The 19,251-nt window shown below is 40.3% G+C and overlaps 1 protein-coding gene across 1 annotated transcript in view; it reads left to right on the forward strand.

Annotated features, from left to right (window-relative positions):
- The first annotated feature begins 12,276 nt into the window (after positions 1 to 12,276).
- COL9A1 (collagen type IX alpha 1 chain) overlaps positions 12,277 to 19,251 on the forward strand; it is a 70,379-nt gene continuing 63,404 nt past the window's right edge. Inside the window, exons 1-4 of the mRNA XM_069850935.1 lie at positions 12,277 to 12,402; positions 12,722 to 12,795; positions 14,180 to 14,257; positions 14,415 to 14,547. Coding sequence (XP_069707036.1) covers positions 12,389 to 12,402; positions 12,722 to 12,795; positions 14,180 to 14,257; positions 14,415 to 14,547 — 299 coding nt within the window. The 5' untranslated portion in view covers positions 12,277 to 12,388. The remainder of the gene's footprint in view (positions 12,403 to 12,721; positions 12,796 to 14,179; positions 14,258 to 14,414; positions 14,548 to 19,251) is intronic.

Genomic DNA, 19,251 nt, shown 5'->3' on the forward strand with positions numbered 1-19,251 from the left:
TACACACCAGTTTAACGTATATGTACAAAACGTGGCAGTAGGTAACTCTCCCAGGTGACTCCTAGACTAAATACCAAGATTATATAATGACTGAAACACCCAGCAAGTTTTTTAAAAGAAATATGGACTGGACTAAACAAATTATTTAAATGCATACACACTCAATATTTTAATTTTAGATTTCCCCTCCCTAAACAGAATCCAGGTCATAGGTTTAGTCACCTACACACCTACGCAGAACATAGGGAGAGGTAGGCATACCTTAAGGCCTACACCCTCAAAACGGGGAACTGAGAAGAAAACAGGTACAGAAATGTGCTTAAAATCCTCACCTAGAGCCCAAGTACATTTCTCATGGCTCCAGGAAGTTTCCTCCTTGCCTCTGGGATCCAGAACATGGACTCCACCCTGGAGATCAGATCTTTGTACCTCATCTTTGAAAGAATAATCAGGGCACAACCTCTTCAAATCAACAATAACCAGGACGGTTACAGCTGATGGTATCACCACACCTATTTTGTATGTAATAACAAACCAGGCTGCACACACATCCAGCATGTGTGAGATCTACCTTCAGTTTCTTCTTGCATCTGTCGGGACTGACAGGAGTCCTGCCATTCGAGGTGTACTCCTGGCTAGACCACCTGCAGAGAGTTATACAAGATTCTTCAGGTCAGAAGGAGACCAAACGATAACGGAGGATGACTTAAACATGAGAATTTGGAACCAAACCCCAAAGAAACTGATCTAATTTCTGATAAGGCTGGGGAACACTCATCAGTCCACAGCTCTTCATCCATTCATCCTAGCTCAGTCCACGATCACTCTCCTGGCTGTTGCAATTGCAATTGGTTTTAGGGGTTTGTGCAGTTGCAGTAAGAGGAGTTTTGTGTTACAAAGAGAATGAAAACTCTGCAGAATGCAGAGCGTTAAGCAAATACACAAACTAATAAGAATTCTGCTTATTGAAAATATGGGATCACAATAGGGAAGTTTCAAAAATGTCTTTGTGTAACTAAAAGGTGTACAATCATTAACACATGTATTACTGATTATACCAAACATACTGAGAGAGGAGAAAAGACTGAATTGTTTTTTACTTCAGGTGAATAAAAGGCAACATAACACAAGAATGTAAAGCTTATTAATATTTGATAGAACGAAATGTTCTGATATTTTTGCAGCAAAGTTCTTTTTACACAAGGTGTCTGTCAGGTAGGTAATTGTTAGAGTGCTTGAAAACAAAAATTAAACAACTCCATTTCTTGAGTATCTCAGTGATATAACCAAAGATAGAACCAACACTGCTGACTTTGGGTGTCTGAGCAACCTATGTACTACATAAACATGGAAAAGGCCAGTAATTCATTCATCTATGCATACATGCATCTGGTAGTATCAGTATTAAACAGTACTAATGCAAGATTAGGATTAATTTAATTTATAATGAATGAACAGCATAGCATGAGAATCTGAGCATTAGTGATTATAAAACTCCACCTGTTGGACAGAAAAGTCAGTTCACTGATCATGTTGCCACAGACAGTTTATTTGTGATCTCTTCACACTGGAAAAGAAATAGTCAGTTTAGATAATTTCTTTCAAATGAAGCTCTGCTTTTCCTGGACTGACTCATGCCACTTCAGCAAGTAAAATACACACTATGTTGACAAAAGTCCATTTATTTGATATAGTTATATAAATATATATATACACCCTAGGACTTTTCCAGTATAAAAATGTCACAAGAAATCCCACACTCTGACATGATTATGCTAGGAAAAGCTTCTCTAATACAGACCTGTACTCATCCAAAAAAAAAAAAAGAAAAAAAATTCCCTTAGGGGTGTTAAATGGGATTATGGAAGAGGCTTAAAGACACAGATGGCTTGAAAATAGGAAATTTCGTGAAAAAAAGTATTGAAATTTCACAGAGCCGGAGAACACTGTGTGTCAAATTACCTTGAAAATTGTGTTCAGCGCCCTGGAGCATTCTTCCCAATTACATCAAAGCTTCTGCAATACTCTGAGAAGTGTCCTAGAGGTACAGGAGATAGCCTGAGTGACAGTATGTGTAGGAGAGGTTTTTGCTTGTATTTATTTGCTGATTGTAGCAAGCAGTCTTACTGGCACTTCTTCACTCCAGGATTGCCGACTAGTTCAGCTTGAAAGCCATAAATAAGCGTGTTCACAAAGTATCCATGTAAGACAGTAATCGAATGATTGAACGTGTTGTCCAGAGAGGCTGAGGGGTCTCCATGCTTGGAGATAACCAAAATGTGACAGTTTTTCAGCCACCTCTGGGCAGTGGGGTTGGACAGGAAGGCCTCCATAAATCCCTGGAAAGGGATTACATGGATCTCCGTTACACTTTCAATAAATTTAGTACTCCCCAACACAAGCAGGATGTTTGTGCTCTTCAGTCCAGTACCATGTTTTTTTTAAGATTTGGCTCAAGAGAACTCATACCTAAAATGGTCCTTCAAATTCTTACAAGCACTCTACATACTCTTAAAAATCCAAATGTAACTGTCTGTCTCAAATGCTGTTTACAACACAGTGGCACATAGAGTGCTGTTCAGGTGTACCTGTTTTTTTCTGATGGGTTTACAAGTCTTGGAAGATATTTTAGTGTTTCTGTAAAGTCCCCTGATTATCCTCAGAATTGGTAGTGCCAGGGATGTAGCTGCTTTCTTACCCTTCCCCACCACCTGATTTCATCCTTAGCCTAGAAAGACCTTGGTCAGGGTAGACAAGGTAGTTAATTTTGCAGGCCCAGTTAGTCCTTGGTTTTCTTGCAAGGCTTCCAAAAGAGAGAGTGATTTTGCAGTCTGCCAAGGGCTGGCCTCTGATCATTAACTCATTTCATGTGGGTTAGCAGACATGAGATAGTAACAATCTTTGTTCAACTCGGAGCAGGGCAGGACTCATAGTGCTGACCTAGAAGTGGCACAAGTCCTGTCCCACTGTCAATCCTGTGCCGCTGCCTTCCCCGTGAACACGAATCTTTCTCTGTCAAGTACTTAATGCACGGTGTAAATCTTTGCAGCAACTGGCTGCTTTCCAGAGTGGTTACATGCAATGCAGTCTGCATAACCCAGAAGATTTTTGGGAAGAATTGTGTTTGATGTTTCAGACCATCTTGGCTGGGTTAATTTTATTCACATTTTTTTGTGCACAGCTGCCATGGATGGAGATAAGAATCCTGTACATAGAAGATATTCCTATGCCTATTTGGTTTTCATGGTGAGTCTCTTGACTCCTGATTTGTCAGCCACAGTATCGGGCAAATTTCCACGATCACCTTCCTGATACCTTTTACAGGAGATTTTTTTTTTTTAATTGAAGTTGGCTTTACAAAAAGGATCTTCTCTCCAAAAAAATGACAGTTGGCTGCATGTAATAAATGCTACAGATTTATCAGTTCATAATTGATAAAGACATAGGTTCTGGCAATTGGTTGTAAAGTACTTACTTTTAGGAAAGCATATGAATGCAGGTACTATCTCAGCTACAAGCAAATGTGAGAAATCCTGCATGATATTACGATATGTTTTATCATTAAAATTGCATTCTTCAATGCTACATACTAAAATTTAACCAAAAGAAATCCAGAAAGCATAACTTCTTCAGATAATGAGACTTTTCAAGTTTGTTGTACAAGAAGCCCACTGGTAGCAAAACCCCCAAGGAATACAAAATGATAGCAATTACAGGTGTCTTGGACAATCCAACTATAAGATGTACGAAAATAAATAAGAAAGCTGCAAAACAAGTTCTGTGACATTTACAAGAGTGAGTGACTAATTTACTCATGACAACAGGAAATATCTAATCATATCTGATGAGATACACTCCAGAGTGTTGCATCAGTAACACGGGAGACAGAGAAGCTTATGACATTAGGTAATCAACATGGATTTATTTATAGGCACGCTACATTCCTTCTTAAGTGAGCTGCAGTAAAACATTTACCAATCAAATTTTATAAAGCAAATCATTCAAAAATAAATCAAAATGATAAACACTCTTCTGCTCAGCATCTTTTTTTTTTTTTGTTTAGAGTGTTTTTGCTTCTTAAGAAAAGCTCTTCATGTAGTATTCCATATTTTCCATTAAAAATTCGGAATATCATTGTAAGTTTTTTCTTTCACGAATAAATGCAGTCTTGCCCTACACAGCTCCTAAACTATCTGAGCACTTGATTCTTCACATTCTTGCAGGACTGATAGCTACTTAAAGCTATGCAAACTAGATAAAAAATAACTATTAAATCACTTGTTCCTGTTAGTGAAAGCCATTCTCAAAGGCAGGACAGTGGTGAATGAGACCCAGAGTGCTAATACTGATATGGATGTGTTCTAAGTTTGTATCAGAGGAAATTTTGCTTAAACAAACAGAAAAACTTGCTAACATGCTAGTGGCCATGCCCTGGTGCAGTCACCTTGGGCAGTTCTGGAGTTCCTGTCCTTGGAGATACTCAGGTCACAGCCTGGCAAGGCTCTAAGCAACCTGCTCTGACTCTGAAATATGAGTCTGCTTTGAGAGGAGTTTGGACCAGGTGATGTCCACAGGGCCTCCCTGGTCTAAATTTTTCTTTGCTTCTATGCTTTTTGAGTTCTTTCCTAATAGCCAGTCTGTGAGGTGATGTTTGAGGTTGGTCTCTGCATACAAGAACAAAACTTCCCTGTATCTTGCATTTGAAAAAGCTAGGAAAAAGCAGACATAAACTTTCTTCCTTCTCAGACAATGGATAGGTTTTTTTTTAGGGGTGCTGCTAGCTCTAAGTCCTCTGAAGTGTATTCTGGTATTAGAAGGGCAGCCTTTCCTTTTAGAATTTTCAGGATTACAAGTCTTTCAAGTACTGAAAGACATGAACAGCTGTATCAGGTCAGACTAAAGGTCCATCTGATGCAGCATACCTTTGGACAAGGTATTAATAGTGGATGTCTGGGGAAGCGTGTAGCAGTAGACCAAGTATATAGGAACACTTCTCCCGTGTATTTTCACAGTGATTTGTGGCCTGGTGACTTTGTGAGTTGGAGGTGGTTCCAAGTGGATTTTTTCCTCCATTAATCTGCCATGTCTCTATTTGGTCACACTACTCGTTTACAAGTTGTATGGGGAAGCCTGTTGCTTGTTTTGAATCTTCTGGCTTCCAGCTTCCATTGTTAACCCTGGTTCTTGTTCTGCAAGATAGAAGCAGTTGTTCTTTATTCATTATTCCCGTGCCGCTTAGACTTCATAGACTCATAGAATCATAGAATAGTTAGGGATGGAAGGGACCTTAAAGATCATCCAGTTCCAACCCCCCTGCCATGGGAAGGGACATCCCACTAGATCAGGCTGTCCAAGGCCCCATCCAACCTGGCCTTGAACACCTCCAGGGATGGGGCAGCCACAGCTTCCCTGGGCAACCTGGGCCAGCGCCTCATCACCCTCATGGTGAAGAAATTCTTCCTAATGTCTAGTCTAAATCTGCCCCTCTCCAGTTTATCCCCATTCCCCCTCATCCTATCACCACAAACCTTTATGAACAGTCCCTCTACAGCTTTCTTGCAGTCCCTTTCAGGTACTGGAAGGTCACTATAAGGTCTCCCTGGAGCCTTCTCTTCTCCAGGCTGAACAAGCCCAATTCTCTCAGCCTTTAATAAATCTAATTCTTTTTCAGTGTTAAAGAATCCTCATCTATTTATTTGTTTTTCATGCTGAAACCAATCCAAACCTTTAATTGTTCCTGCTGACCATGGTTTACACAGCAGCAGTTTGATAGTGTCTGCTTTGTTCACTGTTGTTTTCCTAATTTCTCCTAACACCAATTTGCTTTTTGCCCATTACTGAGCACTGAGGTATGTAGCTTTTCTTATTACACACGACAGACCCTTTTCTAGAATGGTAGAAACTACCTTAAATTTATGACTGCTTTTTCACTGACAGTTATTTCCTCTTTACTTATAGGGAATCTCACCATTGTTTTCAACTCTTACTAGGTCTTCTGAGACCTTCCCAGAACTTCACACCCTCAGCTTTCATTTTTATTTCCCAGGTAACTTTCTTGTATCTGCAGATGTTACCTCCTTATTATTCACACTCCTTCCAGATTACGTGTATGAATATTTTGAACGATGCAGGCCTTTGTATAACTGCCTTCTGCTTTGAAAATGATTCTTAAATGTACCCTTTGTTTTCTCCTCCATGGTTGTCATTTTGGCAGCACACTGCTGCGAAGCTGCCAGTTGTGACGTAATGGTGGATTCACTGAGGGAAGGAATAATGTTATTAAAATTCCTTTTTTTTTTAGTTTTGTTAGTTCAAATGAACTTCTGGACAGAACATTTCTCACAACCCAGCAGCTCTGCTGAATTCGATAACAGGGTGTAAATGGAAACGCAAAATCAGTGCAATGGAAATGTAGACCTTGAGATAAATCACTAAATACTTGCAAAACGTTACAGTTACACTTTACAGTGTTAATTATTTTGTTATTATAAAGCATATATGTCCTTTATATTTCTCACAAGTGAGAAAATAACAAGTTTTACATTTTGGCACAGTTCTTTGGCTGCAGAGTGCATCTTGCAGATCAAAATATATATTCCAAATGTCAAAACTTCTGTATGGGGGCGTGTGTGTGACAGTATTTGTAGCATGGAATCAGCCCTAACATCACCCTGTTGAAACCCAGCTTTCATTATAAAATGAACTGTCTGTCTAACTCTTCCCATTCCAGAGCTATTTAGAAAATACTAGAATAAGTGCGGATGCTGTAAGTCTGCAACAAGCCTGAAGTGACTTTAGTGAGAGCTTGGGACTTTGGAGATCACCATTTTTGAAAAAAAGCTGCTACAGAAACCTCACGGTCTTCAACAATGTGAAATGTAGCTTCTCCCCCAGCTTTTTTCCCCAGTTGCCACTATCAGAATATAATTTGCTTATTTTTGTGGAAACAAGTACATGGAAATGAGTTTGTCTTTCCTTCCTTTCCCTGTCAGGACTTCTCAACCTCTGCCTTGTACTGTTTAGCTTTGAGGGAAACCTGCCTTGTCCTTGGGGCCGGGCAGCTGGAGCTTGGCTGGGCTGAGGATGGCAGGCAGGGAGTGCTGGAGGAAGCCTGCCCTTCAGAATTGTCACTGTCCAAAATAACCATGCACTGATTTTATTTTCATGAATAATTTTTTTAACCAGTGTTGTGGTGCACATATGCTCGTGTAAGAGGGGGAAATCATGATCCTGTTTAAACTAATGGATGTTTTGTTACTGATGTTGGCAAGGACATGATTTCTCTCCAAGGGTATTTCATGACAGTAAAATAAATTGTACTTGCTGCAGCACTAAGAGATAAATATCAATGGAACTAACTTCCATCAGGTGAACAATTACAAAATTTCTGGTTTAATAATTGACATTTCTATTCAGGTAACATGATTTTGGCTCAAAAAGAATCTGAATGTATTTAGAGGGATATTATATTTTCCCAGTTGTGTTGAAACATGAAAGAATATGTTTTTCCTCATCTAAATAATGTGCTGATGGGCTGGGGTAATAGTTAGAAAACATGTGATCATAGAGAAAATACAAAACAATATCATCAAGAATTACATTGTGCCTGAAAACACTTCTGAATTGGGAGGACTTTTGTCTTTAGTTAGATGCAACTGTGAATTTTGGATCCAGTTTTTAGTAATAGTATTTGTTATTACAAATGAGAAACTGTTCTCTATGTTTTATGCTCACCAAATAACTAACACAAACAGGCAAAGTCTGTTTCTGATCTTATTTCAGTTGTTGAGGATCAGTAAAATCAATATGATCAGTAGATGGACACAGATGAGAATTCAGCGAGATCAAAATCCTAATTTCTGCAGAAACATAGCTGCGTTCATTGCAATATTAGCATAGTTCTACTTAACTTTCCCTTTTATTTTCTCTTCCATTCCACTAGAAAATAAATTCTCTTGTATTTAAGATAATTGAAATCACTGACTGTAACATTTGGGGATAATCTCTGTCTGGCACCCCTGGAGACAAAGTACAAATCTTCTGACCCAGAAAGAAATGAAAATAGGAAAGATACCACAATCCAGATATTCATTCAAAGGTAATGGGTTCTGTAAGCCTCATCCACTGAAGAAACTGTTATGTCAAGGGGACGCAGAGCTATGGTGCAAGTTTGTCTAGCTCCATGTATATACCATCTGTTTGTACTCCAAGAACACTTCAGAGGGATTTTTTTAATTTTGGAGACTACATTGGGACAGCCTGGGTGTTCACAAACTGGTTGCAATGCCAGTGCAGTGAGGTTCACCTAGAAAGATGATTGTGCTGTGGAGATGACAATATGCCCCATACTACCAGGTTTCTTTCAGCAGCCTCTCATAGAAAGAAGCTGTTTGCTCTTTATAAAAAATGACATCTGACAGCTTGGAAACAAAAGCTGTTTTCCTTCCCATGCCAGAATTAATAAAATTTTGGACAAGAAAGTACATTTCTATGATGAAGGTAAGAATGTATTGGATAATAAATTATTTTTGAACTTTCAGCGGAGCCTGACATTGCTTATAGGTTTCCTGTCAATTCAGTTACCCTGCTCTTATATATGCTGGTTTAATTACTTCTTGTTGGTTTAATTAAAAGGCACTTAAGTCAGTTCAAGTTTTGTCTTGATGTCAATGAAATCAGTCAAAGGTCCGAGTTGTCTTAACTCGCAGAGTGATTAATAAAGAGCAGATCATTGACAAGCACCATTGCTCATAGCCACTCAGTTAACTGTGGGTTATCAGAGCCAAAAGCAATGTAACAACAAACTCATATAAGGTAAATGAGTGATATGTACTTGTCCTAGAGTCTGCTAAAACACAAAGAAAGCAGTGACCCTTGTGCTACAGGCAAGAATAGAAAAGGTTGGAATATATAAAGCAGATTTTTGTTATTGTAGAGTGAATGGAGAACGTGAAGAAAAGACTGAAGGTGTAAGTTAGATGAGAAGCGACCACATGAGACAGAAGTAACTTTCCAGGAGAGACAAGAAAAATAAGAAGTGATGTTCATCCAGTGTTTCCTTCTGCTTCTCTCTTCTCCAACCATGTGTGGAAAAGCAGGGTAAGGCCGTGGCACCAACAACCGCTCCTTTGTGAGACCACTCACATGGGCAGAAACCCCACTGTTACACAGCAAATTGGACCTCCAGTTCTGCAAGTGTGATCTTGCACCCTCAGTGCCTACCTATCTGCCACAAATGCTTTTAAGTGCAAGAACAGATCTGCCTAGTTCTTCCTAAAAATCCTGCTCAAAAGTACAAGCTGGTGACATTGAACTCCCTTGAGAACAGTCAAACAATAAACATCAGGAGATGGCTTAATTTAGCCGTCCTAAGTTGATGTTGGCCCAAGCCTGAACTGAGGAACCTTCTTTGCCAAATTTAACATCTCCTTCTGAGCCAAACATTGGGGTTTGTGGTTTGTGTTGGATTGTGCCTTCTGAAAGTCTAGCTACAGCCATCTCACTGTAACCTTCTTCATCACAGAGAGCAAGCTTTATATCCACACGATAGCTGGGTCCACCTGATTTATTTGCTGTTTCCCACCAATCCAGCAACAGTCTTGCCAGACGGCTGTATGAATACATCTTCTCCAACCCTAGCTACACAGAAGTACAGAAATATGCAATCAGATATTTGAGGAAAGGAATGTGAAGTCGGATGTGTAAGTGCACTTTAAAATGCTAATGAGGGGATGACATTCCCGCATAGACTGTTTTCAGGAGATATTATCTGAACAAGGTCATCATACCTTTGCTGAAGAGCAGAGACCTTTTGGACAATCACATTCCATTTTGTTTAATTAATCTACTTTCAACTCCTTAGATGATGATTCTCTGAGCAAGTAGCTAAAACTCAATCACTGCACACTGGGACACTCTGAAAAAAAACTACATTGGTCTAATTCATAAAAAAATAAAAATAAAAAGTGACCTAGAGACACATAAAAATACTCAGATAATCTAAATGTGAGCACTAGTTTGATAGGTACTGTCTGTGTTACCCTCAGCAAAATATATAAGATACCTACTCCATCTATCTTACTTTACATTTGCATGAAATGGGGATAATATTGTCAGGCTCATGGTGCTATTCAATCAGCTAGCACGAGTTTTTCTGCTAATATTTGCCTTGCTCTTTGAAGATAAAATTATAATTTTTAGTTGAATCTGTAGCCAAGAACTTAATCAGAGATCATGAGTTTTGTTTCAAGGTGAAGACATCAAAATACATACAGAACAATCAGAGCTCGTCAGAATCTCTTAAAGAGTTTTGCATTTGCGCACAAATAGAATAGTAAAGGTTTTTTCCAAGTTTTAGTTACACAATGTCTCCTATGCTTTATTGCAGTAAGTATGGCTTTTGAAGATCCTGGATTGGGAAAATACTCCAGGCATAAAATAAGTTCCAGCCATGAGAATCACTGCAATGAAGTACAAAAAAAAAGGGGATTATAGATTGTTCAGAAACAGCATATGTGAGCTCCTAATTCGCTTGAATCAGGCTCCCTCTCTTTGGAGGGCATAATGCGTTTGTCAATAACTCCCCACACAAGCAAAGGTAGACATCCTCATGTCAAGTTCCAAAAGAAATTTGCAGAGTTACTCAAAGATGGTGCTGCTTAGTTCCATATAACTACTGGTATGGCTTTCTCTTCCTTAATGCTGCCATAAATAAATTGACAATAGCAAGCAGTCTCAAAAGTAAACTCAGTGCCTCAATGTATATATACAATTAAAGGGATGGTTTGGCACCTTGTTCTTTTCCATTCCTCCACCAATCTTCTGGCACTCCTTCTAAATCTGGGGTGGTCTCACTTGTTGTCTTCCATGCCACATCATCTCTTCCCCTTCCTTATAGCTTCAAGTGAGTTCCATGTCCCACTCTTCCTCCTGCTCCTTATAGACTCCTGTTGTGCCCTACAGATAATATTTTCTTGGTGGATAAGTGAGTCAAGTGTGTGGCGGCTTGGGCTAACTTGTTGTGAAATCAAATAAACATTTTTCCGATTTTTAATTTTCTTTACTTGCAGTGGTTTCAGATGCCACTTTTGGTGCAGATATCATATATTGACCGTTGTGGTGCTGGACTGCAAGGTTCCCTGAGCATGCCTTTCTCCTGAAGAGGGAAAATGTGGTATCGCCCAAGACCTGTTTGTGAGGCATTGAAGAGAGACTTTATTCATGGCAAACTGTTCACATCTATGATCTAGCCCCTCTCTTTTGAACAATAGACATAACAGCATGAACAATATTAACACTGGAATTACCAACACTGAGAATGTGAGTTACAGGAAATTGGGATGGATCATTACACGGTTATTGCATCAGATTCTCAACAGACAGCAGAGATCATTGTGTTTGCCATTTAACACACTTAAATATATATATATATTTCTTTTTTTATCTGGAATTTGAAACTGCCTTAGAATATTAAGTAACTGGAGAAGAGGAAACCTTGCAGATGTGATGTATCAGCAAAAACTAGCATATTTTTCCATACATACATGAATTTCGACTGTGGTAACTATCAGGACCTTTTTGTTGTTTACTTCTATTCCTTGGTCTTTCATGCATACAGATTTTAGTCTCTCTTTCTTTACATCCATATGAACAAATATGAATAAATGTGTTTGTGCGCTCAAATGTGTAATAGTCTGTGGAAAGTGAGCACTTTATCAATGACGACTGAAGAAGAGGATCTGCTGAGTAATGTCTATGTATACTCCTTGAAAAGATTCAAGTTTAAGAAATGAAAACCCTTTAAAATAATTGGTTTTATTCAGAAGAACCAGCTGGGACATCACCAGCTGAGCTTCCCTGAGGCCACCTGGTGAGTCAATCAGTAATAGATGGAAATGCTTTCTTTATAGGAGTGGGGTTCTCTTGTTCTCAAAGCTTTTAGTCTTAACACCACATCAGGGTCACCAGCTTCCTCAAGCCCTCTGGTACGTATTATTCTTTCATCTGCCTGGCTGAGCAGTAGACCCCACCATTCAGTGACTGGCATCACTGAAATGACATTTTCTTAATCTCCCTGCCTTGACGCTGGCACAAGCAGCAGCATTTTCCTTGCTTTCTTGGCTTCTTTATATTCAACTGGCTCCAGAGATCCGCCCTCAAAGCCCACCAGGACACACATGTCTGTCCAGCCTCCACCTCCTTCCCTTTGAAAGATTAAAACAGACCCAGAAGCCTGCACCTCCCTCCCTGCTGGGTCCTGCATGAGGCAGGAGGAGACGTCTGCCCCTACTGCTGCTCTCTTCAACAGGACTAATGAGAGGGAAGCAGAGAGTGTGACTATAGACACCACGTATTCACGTGAGAGAAGTGAAGAAAGCCAGCAGTAAAGATGAAAAGCAACTGGTAAGAGTACAAGTGGGATTTAGAGAAATCTGTAAATAAGAGATTAGAACAGTTAAAGCTGTCCTTGCCAGCTGCTGCCTTTATTTTTTTCTTTTATGACAGCATTATATGAAGGGAATGGTAACGGAGAGAGTTTTATTGACATGTTTTATTATAAAGCAAAGATAAAAGGCTCTCATGTAAAGAAATTGTCTTGTCAAATCTGTTAGTAAATCCTTCACTTGTGTTTTTATACATCTAATATGCATGACTCTGAGGAGAAAGTCAGAATCTGTCAGAAACTGTACATTCAAAACAGAGTTTTCTTTCTTTTTTACAGGAAAATCACAGCTTTCTTTTGTGTGTATAGTTTTCTGTGGTCTTTCATCTCAGCCACCATCCAGCACCAATCAAGTAAGGCAACAGACTTTATCTGCATTTCATCTTTCTGTAATTTTGACTGTCAGAAGAAATATTCTGCGCTTATTCAAAATTAAAATCCTCTCTACCTAGCCACCACAGAAAGGGAGAACTATCTATGTGCAGTTATGGCTGTAGCTATAAGATAAACAGGAAAAATAGCAAGAGCTATGTGTGCTATTTTAAGCTCACTATTAGACATACTTTTAAGGTAAGGATTAATATCTGGGTATAGGTGGTAGATATAGGACACAAACCTCCCTATATGTTTCAGTGCTTCTAGTTAGATATTCTACTGTTCTCTGTGGCAAAAAAAAAAAAATAAAAAAAAAAATAGTTCCACATTATTTGCTTGGCATAAAATGTGAATGGCTGGATGTCAGCCATATGTCTCATCAAATAATATAGAATGAGGCTGTTTCTAAGGTGTAACATACCAACCTGAATGTTCCCTTTAAGTCCATGTTGTCAGAAGGAAACCCACATTTATGGTTGAGCCCTTGCAGCACACAAGAGGCTCTCTGTAGGTTAGAAATGCAACTCCTTCTAACTTGCATGCTTCAAGACCCTACTAACATTTTCCATGTTGACCTGATACTGGACTTATATATGACTCTCAATCTCTTCAAATAAATACTTATTTTTCCTTCCTCCTTCCTCCAATTAGAGGAATCTGGTAGTTTTTCATACTCATTACAGCGCTTTTTGAAAGACAATATTCTGAAAAATTAGATTTTAAAATAAGGTTTCCTCAAACAAATTTCTTCTACATTCTTGTTTGAGTCAACAAGAAAAGGTCTGTAGCTCTTCTTGGCCCCACCGTGTATTTCATGAATGATCTTCTCTGATCATCTGTGGCACAGAGAAAGCTGGGAACATCTGGAATACCAGAAAAGATGGAAAAGATGCCAACAGTTTCTCAACAGCCTCTTTAGTTGGCATGAGGTTTGTTTAAGTTTCTGTGGGACTAGGAGGACTGTTGATTTAGGTAACTGGCTTGTTTTTTCAAAGTTTGCTTAAACCAAAAGGTTCCAAACCAAAAACTTACACAGCAGGCCTTCTTGTGCTACAACTATTACCCCAGAATGCTTCAAGAGAAGAATTATTGTAACAATTTCATTCAAGGACTTAAAAAAAAAATCAAATAATCAGTCTTGTTATAAATATAAATTTGGAGTTTTCTAGAATTAGAAGTTGATGTTGTTTAAACCTCTGGCTTCAGTGAGTACAGTTTAAATTGATTATTACATACATCTAATTATTATCATTTATAGCTCTATTTAATTAGTAATATTCTTACAGTTGATTCACTTATTTTTTTAAGGTGCTCTAAGGAAATATACTGGCACTTGGCTAATAAATTCATCCTTTTTTGCAGGACTACCAGTTATTCTGGGTGCTAGTCAGAGAATTGATCTCTGTCCGACTATTAGGATTGGCCAAGATGACTTACCAGGCAAGTAGCATCCCATTTTTTACTTTATTTTTTTTTCAGGAAAAAGCTGCTGCTGTAAAGAAATCTTATCAGGTTATATTCAGCTCTGTGACTGCACAACTCTGTAATGAAATTAAAATGAAAGTTACATTCTGGACATGTATATTTTTTCTTGTAGGCTTTGACCTGATTTCTCAGTTCCAAATAGAAAAAGCTGCTTCCCAAGGAATTATCCAGAGAGTAGTGGGCTCCACTTCTCTACAAGTGGCCTATAAACTGGGGTCCAATGTAGACTTAAGGATACCAACCAGGTAATGCCTTTTGTTGTTTTACTTTAAAATATACATATTTCACATATTATCATTTAAAGGGTAGATCCCCTCCCCAGCTGGATAATCTCATTTGCAAAGATTTTGGAAAGGGAAAGAGGAGCTCAACATTTTTTTCATTACCACCACCAAATCAGACTGATTCTGTAACAGAAATTTCAGAGACTTTGACTCAGGATGCCTCAAGATTTGCCAGTAGAAAGGGATTTGCCCTTAGGAAGTGAAGTCAAAATTTGTAGATGACTTGAAAAGAGATAGAGAGTCAAAGAAAAAATAATAGAAAGAGAGTCAGAAAAGTTTTCTCAAAACATCAACACAAAAGGATCTTTTTGACCATGTAAGAATTGCAGAGACAAGGTAGGATAAGAGCAGATTGATTATATGGTAAGGATTTTTTTTTGCATTTTCTGATAACTCGTACATGCATGTTCCTTGCTGATTTATGGTCACTTAATCTATGAAAGATGAAAAATATTTACTTAGCATGTCACAGGCAAATTGCAATAGCAGCCAGGATTCAGGAATCTAATTATGTTTGTGCTTTACAGGCCAGACTTGCTGTCGGTGAATGAATAGGCACAATACAGCAAGGTTGAGATGTCTTTGCCAAACTTAAGCAAGTCTGGATTCTGGTCCAGCACTTTATGTAATTAGGAATGCCTTTACTTAGCAATTAACTGGTAAGACCTTTAATTGGACTACTGTTTCAGATAGGAATAATTGGAGTGCAAAGTCTTTCTGTCATATGCCAGCTATGACTGAAAACCTTTGCTTGGTGCAGTCCTTCCTGGTTTCTCCTTTCATAGCCACCAGATTAAGCAAGTTTCCAGTTTAACTGATTGGCTACATTGGATTCATGACTAGTTTCCATTAAGGTTGCAGCCACAGACAGTAAACGGGATCTTCATTTCACTAAAATTTGGGGATTCTCAGGTCAGAGATTCTTAGCTCAGAAGCAGTCTATCAAAGCTGTATTTAATTTTTAAGAAAGATTAAACTTATCACTACAGATGGCTCTAGTGAGATATATGCTCAATATACACAAGTTATCCCTTATCAAGCCTACACCATTGCATTAATAGACCAGGTGTCTGAGCTGACTACTTCCATTGGGGTTGACTGGGTATCAAGTGCTGTAGTATCATGAATTTACCACGTTCAGGACATTGACAGATACTTGCAGTTAACATTGTACTGTTACACTGCAATGCTAACTGAAATATTGTCCTGGCTCAAACTAACAAGTCACCCAGGCTTGAAGTGCTTTTCAGCACTAGTGAGACCACACCTCGAATCCTGTGTTCAGTTTTGGGCCCCTCACCACAAGAAGGATGTTGAGGCTCTGGAACGAGTCCAGAGAAGAGCAACAAAGCTAGTGAAGGGGCTGGAGAACAAGTCTTACGAGGAGCAGCTGAAGGAGCTGGGGTTGTTTAGCCTGGAGAAGAGGAGGCTGAGGGGAGACCTCATTGCTCTCTACAACTACCTGAAAGGAGGTTGTAGAGAGGAGGGTGATGGCCTCTTCTCCCAAGTGAGAGGGGACAGGACAAGAGGAAATGGCCTACAGCTCTGCCATGAGAGGTTCAGGCTTGACATCAGGAAAAGATTTGTCATGGAAAGGGTCATTGGGCACTGGCAGAGGTTGCCCAGGGAGGTGGTTGATTCACTATCCCTGGAGGTGTAGATGACAGGTGGATGAGGTGCTGAGGGGCATGGTTTAGTGATTGATAGGAATGGTTGGACCTGATGATCCTGGGGGTCCTTTCCAACCTAGTGAGTCTTTGATTTTATGAAGTGAATGTCTTGTCCAAGAGAATGGGTTAAGGCTTGAGTTCTGACAGTGCTCTAGTTGTATCAGTGTGCTGCTCCTCTGTCACTGAGCATGATCGTGCTGCTCTGCTTTAGTGCTATTTCAGAGTGTGCCACTCTCTTCTGAGTGAGCTGACTCAGAAGAACTGGAGTTGGCAGTAAGTAGCTGAGGTTCACAGCACAGGAGAAGAATTCCTTAGGCCATTTGCAATGATTTTTTTTGAGAAAACAGAACTCTCCACATAATCTTTATAATCTGGTGGGGCAGGTGGTTTTTACTGGTATGAATTTGGGATGATGATATGCCTGAAAAGCGTGACAGGAGTTAGCAAGTTACGCAAAGCGCCTCAAGCAAGGCTGAGCATCTTTCATGGCACAGGCGAAGCTCTGCCTCTCCATGACCCAGGCATGGCAGCAGCCCTGGACTCCTGCTGCTTTTCCCTCCAGCCAGCATCTATCCTTGGCTCGCACGGGGGGTACCGGAGGATGGAGGGAGCCTTTCCCCGGGAACCAGCGGGCGGCAGGGATGCGGGGGATGGGGGGAGCCGGGAGCCGCCCGCCCCGCGGAGCTGTCCGCGCCCGCGGTGCTGAAACCTCCCAGGCATCCAGCTGTGATTCCCCGGCCGGTGTCCCCAGAGCCGGGAGCTTCTGCTCAGCCAGGAGGTGGAGGAGCAAAGCTAGAGGGAGCCTGCGAAAAGCGCACAGCACTGTTTACCCGAGCTCTCGGCTGATGTAGGCCTGAAGGCACAAGTGCTGTAGGAGCAAGTGTAGGGCAGGGACCCTCGATAAATACACCAGGCAACAGCAAGCTCAGCACCTGCTCCTCTGCAGAGATCTCCTCTCACACCTTCAGTAATGGGCAGCTGTATTAGTACCAGGTAACCTGATGGCCATGGCCAGTGTCTTCTGGAACAGCTGCCTAAGGACGTGGCTGAGTCCCCATTCCTGACGGTACTTAAAAGACAGGTACATGAAGTGCTTAGGCATACGTGTTGGGCTTGATGATCTTGAAGGTCTTTTCCAACCTAGTTATTCTATGATTCTCTTGTCTTATCAAATAGGTAGGGATAACCCCTGTTAAGCCCATTCCATGGTGTAATGCATTTAAGGCTTTTGAAGTAGGGATGGGAAGTGGCATAGAATCACAGAATCACTAGGTTGGAAAGGACCCACTGAATCATCGAGTCCAGCCATTCCTATCAAACACTAAACCATGCCCCTCAGCACCTCATCCACCTGTCTTTTAAACACCTCCAGGGAAGGTGACTCAACTACCTCCCTGGGCAGCCTCTGCCAGTGCCCAATGACCCTTTCCATGAAAATTTTTTTCCTGATGTCAAGCCTGAACCTCCCCTGGTGAAGCTTGAGGCCATTCCCTCTCATCCTGTCCCCTGTCACTTGGGATAAGAGGCCAGCTCCCTCCTCTCTACAACCTCCTTTCAGGTAGTTGTAGAGAGCAATAAGGTCTCCCCTCAGCCTCCTCTTCTCCAGGCTGAACAACCCCAGCTCCCTCGGCCGCTCCTTGTAAGACTTGTACTGCATGCACGCATAGAAATAGCAAACAAGTCAATCACAGTATCAGTGCAGGGGGATTTCTGGACTGTGACTGTTCATTATTATCAGGAACAACATTTATCAGGAATAGTAAAATAATTTTTTAGATTAGTATATGCTCGTTATATTAATGCAGAAAAGCCTGCATTACAGCAGCTATGGCGTGGGAATGGGAACTCTATTGGATGGGCACAGCTTAGCGTATTTATTCAGTCTTTGCTGTAGCAATAGCTTATGCCTTGAAAAGCTTACACATCTTCCCTAAAAGGCACTGCATAGTAGCTTGGTCTTTTTGTTGGTTAACATACTTGCCAAGGTCCAGAAGTATATCTCAGAAGAAACAGAAATGATTACATACAGGTCTTGACTTAAGCTTCTTCCGTCATCCACACAAATTCCCATTGGCCATTACTTCTGCTAGTGTAAAGTCTGTTGAAGTGTCAACATAGTGTTCTTTGCGTCATAAGAACCATGAAACCACCGTGACTCATACCCACTCTCTGACATAGTGAATCTGTCATTTTTCAATTTAGTCTATGCACCTGTTGTAGGTGTCCACCAGCTAGTAAGTAAAAAATTGAAACTGGTAATTTGAATAATAATGGTGTTGATCTTACGTAGTATTGCTCCACTGATACTGATTGTGACACTGTAATAGAAAAGACAAATTGCAGCTAAAAAGCTAATTAGCTAATAAGAGAAATAATTAGCTCAGAACTGGATGTTTCTGAAGAATAGAGACCAGCTGAGGTTAATGAGTCCTAACAAATCTGGGACTAACAAGTTTAATGACTTAGGCCGGTTGCTTTTAAAATTGCTTAGCTAGGTTTTATTGATATTGCTTACTTGATGGCTGCCAGGTGGTGGTTGCCAGGTCAGCTGTGATTCTAGAAGGCTTTAGGAGGTGCAGGCATAAGTGTCTCCAGCTTGAGCAAAGCAATCCCCACCTCTGGGTGTATAATACTGCATTACCATGAGGCTGGCCAGAGGAATATCTACTGCCATCTGTAGTGGATTGTGCTGACATTTCTAAGATATTCTTTTAGCAAGGAGTGAGTTATCTCCATGGGCAATGGAGCTCACCTAAGAAATTAACTCTTAAAGAAAGAGTTTGTGTTCAGTTTTTGGCCCCTTACTACAAGACCAGCATTGAAACATTAGAGCATGTCCAGAGAAGGGCAATGAACCTGGTAAAAGGGACGGAGAACGAGCCTTATGAGGTTGAAGGAACTAGGGTTGTTTAGCCTAGAGAAAAGGACGCTGAGAGAAGACCTCATCACTGTCTACAAATACTCGAAAGGAGGTTATAATGAGGTGGGTGTTGGT

Source organism: Phaenicophaeus curvirostris, chromosome 2 (genome assembly GCF_032191515.1).
Source record: "Phaenicophaeus curvirostris isolate KB17595 chromosome 2, BPBGC_Pcur_1.0, whole genome shotgun sequence".
NCBI lineage: Eukaryota > Metazoa > Chordata > Aves > Cuculiformes > Cuculidae > Phaenicophaeus > Phaenicophaeus curvirostris.